We start from the raw sequence: 10,233 nt of genomic DNA, 5'->3' as shown, positions 1-10,233 counted from the left end.
ACTTATATGCAGAGTACATCATGCGAAATGCTGGGCTGAATGAAGCATAAGCTGAAATCAAGATTGCCAGGAGAAATATCAGTAACCTCATGTACTCAGATGACACCACCCTTATGGCAGAAAGCGAAGAAGAACTAAAGAGCCTCTTGATGCAAGTGAAAGAGGAGAGTGAAAAAGTTGGCTCAAAACTCAGCATTTAAAAAACTAAGATCACGGCATCTGGTCCCAACACTTCATAGGAAATAGATGGGGAAACAGTGGCAGACTTTATTTTGGGGGGCTCCAAAATCACTGCAGATGGTGACTGCAACCTTGAAATTAAAAGACGCTTGCTCCTTGGAAGAAAAATTATGACCAAGCTAGACAGCATATTCGGAGAAGGCAATGGCACCCCAATCCAGTACTTTTGCCTGGAAAATCCCATGGACAGAAGAGCCTGGTAGGCTGCAGTCCATGGCGTCGCTAGGAGTCAGACACGACTTCACTTTCACTTTCACTTTTCACTTTCACGCATTGGAGAAGGAAATGGCAACCCACTCCAGTGTTCTTGCCTGGAGAATCCCAGGGACGGGGGAGCCTGGTGGGCTGCCGTCTATGGGGTTGCACAGAGTCGGACACGACTGAAGCGACTTAGCAGCAGCAGTAGCAGACAGCATATTAAAATACAGAGACATTACTTTGCCAACAAAGGTCCATCCAGTCAAAGCTATGGTTTTTCCAGTAGTCATGTATGAATGTGAGAGTTGGACTATAAAAAAAGCTGACCACCGAAAAATTGATGCTTTTGAACTGTGGTGTTAGAGAAGACTCTTGAGAGTCCCTTGGACTGCAAGGAGATCCAACCAGTCCATCCTAAAGGAAATCAGTCCTGAATATTCATTGGAAGGATGGATGCTGAAGCTGAAACTCCAATACTCTGGCCACCTGATACAAAGAACAGACTCATTTGAAAAAACTCGGATGCTAGGAAAGATTGAAGGTGGGAGAAGAAGGAGACTACAGAGGATGAGATAGTTGGATGGCATCACTGACTCAATGGACATGAGTTTGAGTAAGCTCTGGGAGTTAGTGATGGACAGGGAGGCCTGGCATGCTGCAGTTCATGAAGTCTCAAAGAGTCAGACACGACTGAACGACTGTACTGAACTGAAGTGAATGTTCATTAGAAACATATCTGAAGCTCTGGCAAAAAATTTAAGAAAGCAATGCTTGAGTATTTGTATTTTTCAAAAATTTCCAAGATAATTCTGATATGCATCTGGATTATAAAAAGTCATTACAGGTTTTCCTATTAAATGGTAGTTTTGATGATATAGAATTCCATTATTTTTCTTTTGACCAGTAATGATACAATGGTGGAGCCCCTACCACCCATGCCTCTGCAGGAGACCCTCCAACAACAGCAGGTAGTTTTGGTTCAGTCTCTTGTGGGGTCACCGCTCCTTTCCTCTGGGTCTTGGTGCGTGCCAGATTTTGTTTATGCCTTCCAAGACTGGAGTGTCTGTTGTCTCAGGCCTGTGAAAGTCCTATAATCAAATTCCGCTGGCCTTCAAGGCCAGATTCCCTGGGCCATATGTTGTTAGGAGGAACTGTCTCATGTGTGAATATAGATCAGTGTTGACCCCAATACACACACATGTTCAGCCATGGGTGGGAAGGGAAGAGACAGTAGTTGTGGGATGTCTTTGCCGAACTCTGGGCCCCTAAGGTCAGTCCCCGTAGCCACAGCAAGATGGGTCCCCTCCCTCCCCTGAACAAGACACTCTTGCACAAAATTTCCATAAATTCCAGAAAGGGGCCCAGCTGTCATTTTCCTTATACACAGCTTTAATGGGCACCCCATGAATTTCCTCTCACCCATTTCCCCTGTTTCATCCTCACTGGGACTAAGAGGTAGCTGCCTCCACCACTCTCCACACTGCAGTAATCCCTCTGAGACTAGAGGGTGCTCACCCTCCAGCCAGGCAGAGAGGCCGACAATCCGGACCCTATGACGGAGATTCTTCCTCTCTGGTCAGGCCACCACACAGGAAACCCTGGATGAGCAGAGAATCAGCCCAGCCCCTTCATCTGGCTGCTTCAGGGAGCAGAGAAAAGCTCCCTAAAGACAAAAGCTGTCACCAGGCTCCATCCTGGAAACTGCTTAGTGTCCAGAGGGCTGAGGGCAGGACAGCAGCTCTCCATCCCTAGATTGTCCAGGGATGCAGATGATGGTACAGATGTCCCCAAGGTCTCAAGCCAAGCTGGCTTTAGAGACGGGGATGATGAGGAGGTCCCTGTGGAGGATGAGAGCTGAGAGCTCCCAGGAGCCGCCTGAGGAGTCCTTGTCTGTGTGGAGGCAAGACTTGGCCACTGGAGGCCCACAGCACCTGTGACCTCCCTGGTCCTTCCTTCCTGTCAGGACCCCTCTCTGTAGAGCAGAGCAGACACGAATAAGAAGACGGTGACCCAAGAGCATTTCCCAACAAAACTACGTTTATTCACATTTTACATACATCTCTCCAAAGATCCTGCTGCCACCCACGCCCACCCAGATCCATCTCCCCCACCTCTCGAAGCTCCCTCAAGCCCAATCCCCCCCCTGCCCTGGAGTCCCTTCCTCCAACAGCAGCCAGGATCACCCACGAGCTGAGGAGCCCTAGGCTCCCCTTGGGGCTGGCCCGCTGTTCCCTACTGGCTGCAGAGCCGCTTCCTCTTCCTTCCTGTGACAAATGGGTCACACTTTCTCTTTCTCAGCTGTGAGGAGCGAACCAGTCCCAGAGCCAGGGCAGGGCTCTCAGAGACCCCGAGGCCAGCCCCCAGGCCAGGCAGCATCTCTACAGCAGCTGAGCCTCCGCACAGAGCCCGCTTCCTAGACCTGGCAGCAGCCAGAGGAGCTGGACTGAGGCCTATTCTCTGAGAGGAGGGGGCCTGGCCTGAGGCAGGGACAGGACTCTGGGACAGCCTCCAGGGCAGCAGACTGTGCTGCGAGGCCAAGAGGAAGGCCAGGCTGGGGAGCTCCTCCTCGTCCTCGCTGGACCCATCCCTGGGCCCTCGGGCCCCCAGAATTGGAAAGGCCGTTCTGAGAACTGAGGTATCCGTGGGTCCTGGCTGAGGGCCAGTGCACCTCTGACCCTGGGGAGGGGAGTGTTGTCCTGGCTGGAATGGAGGCAACTCCTGCTGTCCCGGAGAGGGAACAAGGTCTTTGGCCCTGGATAGGCCAGTGTTTGCTTGGCTGAACCTGTGAACAGCCTCGAAATCAACCTCTGGTGGGCAGGCTTCATGTCTGACCCCTAGCTGGGGGCCTTGATCATATCTCTGGGCATCTTTGCTGGTGTCAGACTCAGAAGGACTTGAGTCCATTTGAGGTACACTTTGACTGCTGGGTGTCTGCACTCCCTTGTCTTCCTTCAAGGCCAGGAGTCGTTTCTGCACCAGCTGGTAGGAGAGAAGAGGGCAGTGACTGCTCTGCACACCCACATGTGAGAGGAGGAGCCGTGGGCAGTGGGACATGGCCCTGGGTGGGGTGAAGAGGAGGGGTGACCTTGAGACTCAAATCCAAATATAGACACTGTGGTGTTCCTGCTGGCCTCCTGCACCTTGTTCCCAGCTTTGTGTCCTTTCCTCCCCCATAACCCGCCCCAGCTCCCTATCCTCTCCCTCCTATCACCCAGCACTGCACCTACCCCAGAGCAGGCTCTCCTCCAGGCCAGATGTCCCAGGCAGGGGAGGGATGGACAGAGCCATGGAAGCCTCCTGCTCTGGGGTTCTATGTCTCCCTTGCTCACCAGGGTCCCCCATGCCCTGGTTTACCTGGGAGACCCTTGTCTCCCCTGTTCTACCTGGGGTCCCTCCCTCCCCTGGCTCCCCTGGGTCACATGGGGTCCCCACCCACAGGCTCCATAAGTATCCCTCCCTCTCCTGCTCACCTCCTCAGGGGTGAGGCCTTCCTCCTGTTCCAGCTCCTCAGCTAGTGCCAAGGGATCCAGTTGTGGTTCTGGGGAAAGCAAGTCTGCCAGGAATCGAGGGTGAATGACTGCCTCTACCTAGAACAGAAGGAAAAGGCTGTGAGCATTCTTGGCCAGGAATGGCCTGGGAGCCAAGAAGACCTAGAGGAAAGTGAAAAGTAGAGACCCACTCCTGTTCTCTAGTGGGGGTGGGGTGGATGCTCAAGAGTGAGGGGTGGGGGATATATGTATACATACGGATGATTCACGTGTTGTGCAGCAGAAGCTGACAGAACATTGTGAAGCAATTATACTCCAATAAAAAAGCACATACACACCTACTTACACAGACATATGAAGGCATACACACAGACAGACACAGACATGAGCACTCATACGTGTGCGTACACATGCTCCACACACATATGGACACACACACAAAGCACATGAACAGAGCTTCAGTCCCATTGGCCTGGGCAGAACCCAGATCTTGGGTGCTGAGAGTTCCATGCCTTGGAATCTTGTCGACCCCAGGCTCCATGCCCAGCCCACCTTGGTGACGAACTCTTCCTGGGAACACAGCTTGTCAATGTAGCTCAGGAGATCCGGGTCTGCACAGGTCCCGTCCTCTTCCTGCTTCAGCTCATCCTCATCCTTTCCACATTCTGCCTCTGACTTGCCCGTGGCCGAGTGGATGGGCCCCACCAGCACCTCCATGATGTTCACATACTCTCTCACAGCCTCAGGGGGAATCTCCTTGGGGGCCTTGGTCCCCGGGTGCCGCTGGGCTCTGTGTGGCTGCGAGCGGGTGGGATGGGCCCGGGGCCCGGCCTTCCGGGGAGCACTGGCTGAGGCAGAGCAGGAAAGAGGGAAGGAAGGTGAGGGGCTTCTGCGTCCACCTCCTGACCACTGAGCATGCGCTGGTGAGGGCAGTGTTTGGGGGTCAGTGACTTAGGTGTGGGCAGGGTTAGCACCACCTGAAGCCTCATGGACAGTGGGAGGGGGAGGGGGCCATCTAAGACAGTCCTGTGAGGAATGTAGAACCTTGATTCTTCAGGGTATCCCTAACAAGCCCACTTCGTGTGGGGTCTTTTGACAGGGAGGTGAAAGAGGAGTTATTAAACTGATGGAGATGATACCCTGTAGTGACAAAGGAAATGGCAACCCACTCCAGTGTTCTTGCCTGGAGAAGCCCAGGGACGGGGGAGCCTGGTGGGCTGCCGTCTATGGGGTCACACAGAGTCAGACACGACTGAAGCGACTCAGCAGCAGCAGCAGTGACAAAGGACAACTGAGACCCTGTCTCACTGGCTATTCTGGTTGAAAGACCAATGACCCTCTTGAAGGAAAAGGATCCACATGGGGCCAGCGGTCATCCCTTGGCCCATGTTACCTTTGCTTGGAACTCCAGTGGGAACGTGGGTGCCTGGCTGAGGGCACACTGTCGGGGCTGAGGACCCCTGAGGATCCAGCTTCAGTGGGACTGGAGGAGGCAGGCCTTGCACCCCCTGCATCCACTGTAACTTCTGAATCTGCATCACTTCCTCTGCCTCAAATTCCATGAACCTGGGAGTGATGGAGGCATACGGCACACTGAGAAAAAGGCCTGGGCTTTGGAGCCGGGAACAAAGGCAACAGAGAATGAGGGCCTGGGAGAGAGTGTGTCTTGGGGTGGACAGGGCCCTGGGAGGTACTATTCCCAGCAGAGGGCTCTCCTGGAACTGACTCGACATCTGGGACTCTTCCTGCCCCACCAGCACTTGAAGGGCACTCAAGAGCATAGACCGAGGCTGCTGAATTGAACCAGGCCCTCAGGACACAGGCAGACCCACAGGGGACCCTCCTCATGCCCCCATTCCCGTCCAGAACTATATGAAGGGCTGATGGCCAGAGGCTGAATCAGGCACATGTCCCCAAAGCGGTCCTTGCTGAATCCAGGACCCTGGACAGGGGCTGAGAGTCCTGGAACATAAGCCTGGAGACAGGGCCCAGGAAAGGTTGGAGGATTTGGCCGCTAAGCTTAGAGAAGAGGCTTTCCTTTCCTCTGAGAGATGTTTGTTTGTTTGGTTCTATTTTTAAACTAAAAAGATTGCCATGGAGAAAATACTGGAATGGCCAGAGACGTTTGGGCTGATGACATGCTGGCTTCCCCAGCCTCTTCAGGGAGATCAGGGTACCCCCTCCAGCCACTTTTCATGAGAAGAGGGGGTCCCAAAGTCTATGTCAGTGGCTGCCAGCCACCCACCACTAAGGAAGCAGCAGGCTGGTGGGTGGAGAGCATGCCCCTGCACAGCCCCTATGGCTGGGGGTGGACCCCTCCTGGGCTCAAAGCTTTACCCAACCCCATCCTGAGACCTTCATGTCAAGCCAAAGGTAGGTCACCATCAAGGGAGATCAGAGGTGCTGCTGGAGGAAGTACTGAAGACCCACGCTCTCAAGATGAGGGAGGGGTTCTGGAGGGGAGTAGGGCATCTGGGCTGTGGGGGCCCTGTGCTGAGTGACAGCCCTCCTCTATCCTGCTTGATGAGCATGCCCACAGCCAGACCCTGACCTGGGGTCTAACCCTCACCCACTCCTCTTACCCACCACACAGCTCTAGGGCCCAGGATGCTGACTCACTTTCTGGCCATCTCATAGTAGATCATCCGGTCAAAGTTGCTTCTGTGCTGCCATTCCTGCACAGCCCGCCACAGTCCCTCCTCCAGTGTCATGGTGGGCTTCAGGCGAGCCAGGGACCGAAGCACTGGGCTGTAAGCCATCAGGGTCTGTTTCAGAGTCCAGCCCAGTCTCCACTCATCTGATTCCACCCAGCAACTTGGACCACATAACCCAAGATAGCATGACTGAGCATCAGGAAGGTGAGGGACAGGCCTGAGAGAGCAAGGACAAGCCTTCCCGCTACTGCCATCACCGCCTCACTCTCACTGAAGGATGACCATCCATTCCCAGGCTAAGGCTGGGACAGGGACCCTTGTGAGGGCTCCTTCCTTTGCAAGATTGCCTTTTGACTATAAAAATCCCTATCATCAGTGAGGCATGGCATGTGCCAGGCAGTCTGCTAACACTTCATAGATTAGCCTAAAGAGTCTTTTACACAGTTCTCTGAGTTAAGTGCAATTGTCCCCCACCACCACCTTTTTTTTTTTACGAGGGAACTGAGGTTTAGAAGGGAAATGCCTGCCAGGCTCCCAGCTCTAGGAGAGAGCCCATGCCCTGTGAGCTCTACCACCACCCAGTTCTAAGAATTCTCCAGAACAAGGAGGTTCTTGTTCTTGAGGCATGCATAGAGCTCTATCCTGGACCTTGCACTCCCTCTCCTTTCTGAAGGGACATCCCCTGACCATGGACACTCAAGTCCTGTGTGAAAGGATATGGCACCACAAAGGAGTGCAGCATCCCATCTGTGGCTCCTCACCTCACACCAAAACCCTCCCTGGCTACAAGTCTTCATCAACATCACCATGAGCATCATGGAAAGTCAAGTTGGCTGTACTCACAAGGCAGTGAGATAACTGAGATAAGGTACTGAAAGGATGTCAGGAACTTGCATGGTGATGTGTAGGACCAAAATGTGCCTTCTCACAGCAGGGACATCACCCTCAGACTTTCTTCCTGGTATCCCTACAAACCTAATCTGAGCATCCACCCCCAGTTCCTTTTTATCTAAAAGCTCTGATAACCTCATGACCCCCTGGCTGTTCACTCACATGAGAAAGCAGGAAAGAGCTTCAGCATCAGGACTCTGGGGAAGGTGTCTCCGGGCCAGAGACTTGAAGCGCTGCCAACGTCGGAAGTTCTCATACACGCTCTTGGGGTTGCAGGAGTCATCCTGCGAGGCCTTGGACTGGTTGGTGGCCAAGCTGCCCTCCCTGGAAATGCCATGTGACTGTGGCCCCAAGTTCACTTGGGGAATGATGGGGGCCAGCTGGGCAGCTGGTAGTGGAGCTTGAGGTGGAAAGCCTGGGGTCCAGCTTCCCTTGCCAGACTGAGCTACTCCAACAGCTGGGGCAGTCACAATGGTCTCCATCGCAGGGGTTGTTAAGAATAGGGGGACAGGACATGCAGTACTCCTGCTGAGGGGCCCTGGAGTGCTCCAGTTGAGGGGAGCCTGAGTAAGGACAAAGGTCTGAGTCTGAGGGTGCTCCGCTGGCCTTCCTTCTGACCTGACTTGGACAATGATGTTGCAAGCCCCAGGGGCACTGGGGCCATGGCCAGCATTGGGCACCAAAGGTGTCCTTGGAAAAGCTGGCAGCAGCTGAGTGCCACCAGGAGGGAATGATGGGGTCATGGAAGGTGGCAGGTGTTGCTCCCAGGGTGGCCAGTGTTCTGGGCCAGGAATGGGTGGAGGAAAGGGCATTGTCCTGAAAGGAGGCAAGGAGGCACCAGGGGTCACGGCCACATCCGTTCCCAGCTCTGGAGATGCTGTTGAGACAAAGGAAAGATTTGAATGGAGGAGGAGAACGGGCAACAGATGAAAGGTTGTTGCTGAACCACGAAAAGATGCTGAGATTCTTGGCCTCCGGAGGAGAATAATTCAATCCAGGGCCAGAGATGAGGCTTGATTGCTCAGAGCTTTTGTGTAATAAAGTTTTTTAAAGTCTAAAGGCGATAGAGAAAGCTTCTGACATAGGCATCAGAAGGGGGCAGAAAGAGTACCCCCTTGCTAGTGTTAGCAGTGGAGTTATATACTCACTAATGAATCAAAAGAATGTCTGGAGGTTGTAAAGACCTACTCCCATAATTTACATTTTAAGATAACAGAATTAGCCAGAAGGTTTAATCCAGAGACTGTCCTCAGGCAGGATACATTCAGTTCAGTTCAGTTCAGTCTCAGTCGTGTCCGACTCTTTGCAACCCCATGAATTGCAGCACTCCAGGCCTCCCTGTCCATCACCAACTCCCAGAGTTCACCCAAACTCATGTGCGTCGAGTCGATGATGCCATCCAGCCATCTCATCCTCTGTCGTCCCCTTCTCCTCCTGCCCCCAATCTCTCCCAGCATCAGAGTCTTTTCCAATGAGTCAACTCTGCATGAGGTGGCCAAAGTACTGGAGTTTCAGCTTTAGCATCAGTCCTTCCAATGAACACCCAGGACTGATCTTTAGAATGGACTGGTTGGATCTCCTTGCAATCCAAGGGACTCTCAAGAGTCTTCTGCAACACCACAGTTCAAAAGCATCAATTCTTCGGTGCTCAGCTTTCTTCACAGTCCAACTCTCACATCCATACATGACCACTGGGGAAACCATAGCCTTGACTAGACAGACCTTTGTTGGCAAGGTAATGTCTCTGCTTTTGAATATGCTATCTAGCTTGGTCATAACTTTCCTTCCAAGGAGTAAACGTCTTTTAATTTCATGGCTGCAATCACCATCTGCAGTGATTTTGGAGCCCTTCAAAATAAAGTCTGACACTATTTCCACTGTTTCCCCATCTATTTGCCATGAAGGGATGGGACCAGATGCCATGATCTTAGTTTTCTGAATGTTGAGCTTTAAGTCAACTTTTTCACTCTCCTCTTTCACTTCCATCAAGAGGTTCTTTAGTTCCTCTTCACTTTCTGCCGTAAGGGTAGTGTCATCTGCATATCTGAGGTTATTGATATTTTTCCCAGCAGTCTTGATTCCAGCTGTGCTTCATCCAGCCCAGCGTTTCTCATGATGCACTCTGCATATAAGCAGGGTGACAATATACAGCCTTGACGTACTCCTTTTCCTATTTGGAACCAGTCTGTTGTTCGATGTCCAATTCTAATTGTTGCTTCCTGACCTGCATATAGGTTTCTCAAGAGGCAGGTCAGGTGGTGTGGTATTCCCATCTCTTGAAGAATTTTCCACAGTTTGTTGTGATCCACACAGTCAAAGGCTTTGGCATAGTAAATAAAGGAGAAATATATGTTTTTCTGTGACTATTTGATTTAGGTCATGCCTGAATGGTCTAGTGGTTTTCCCCACTTTCTTCAATTTAAGTCTGAATTTGCCAATAACGAGTTCATGATCTGAGCCACAGTCAGCTCCCAGTCTTGTTTTTGCTGACTGTATAGAGCTTCTCCATCTTTGGCTGCAAAGAATATAATCAATCTGATTTCAGTGATGACCATCTGGTGATGTCCATGTGTAGAGTCTTCTCTTGTGTTGTTGGAAGAGGGTGTTTTCTATGACCACTGCATTCTTTTGGCAAAACTCTATTAGCCTTTGCCCTGCTTCATTCTGTATTCCAAGGCCAAATTTGCCTGTTACCCCAGGTGTTTCTTGACTTCCTACTTTTGCATTCCAGTCCCCTATAATGAAAAGGACATCTTTTTTGG

General features: G+C 52.0%; 1 protein-coding gene across 1 annotated transcript in view; it reads right to left on the bottom strand.

Annotated features, from left to right (window-relative positions):
- Positions 1-2,670: 2,670 nt before the first annotated feature.
- The window catches only part of LOC104992088 (NUT family member 2G-like), a 10,369-nt gene continuing 2,806 nt past the window's right edge, over positions 2,671-10,233 (bottom strand). The window contains exons 2-7 of the mRNA XM_010844832.1: positions 7,634-8,348; positions 6,546-6,674; positions 5,353-5,492; positions 4,479-4,774; positions 3,909-4,025; positions 2,671-3,417 (exon numbers count right to left, since the gene is read on the bottom strand). Coding sequence (XP_010843134.1) covers positions 2,671-3,417; positions 3,909-4,025; positions 4,479-4,774; positions 5,353-5,492; positions 6,546-6,674; positions 7,634-8,348 — 2,144 coding nt within the window. The remainder of the gene's footprint in view (positions 3,418-3,908; positions 4,026-4,478; positions 4,775-5,352; positions 5,493-6,545; positions 6,675-7,633; positions 8,349-10,233) is intronic.

This window comes from Bison bison, unplaced genomic scaffold (assembly GCF_000754665.1).
Source record: "Bison bison bison isolate TAMUID 2011002044 unplaced genomic scaffold, Bison_UMD1.0 scf7180017864209, whole genome shotgun sequence".
NCBI lineage: Eukaryota > Metazoa > Chordata > Mammalia > Artiodactyla > Bovidae > Bison > Bison bison.
This window is presented reverse-complemented; position numbering and strand designations above follow the sequence as displayed.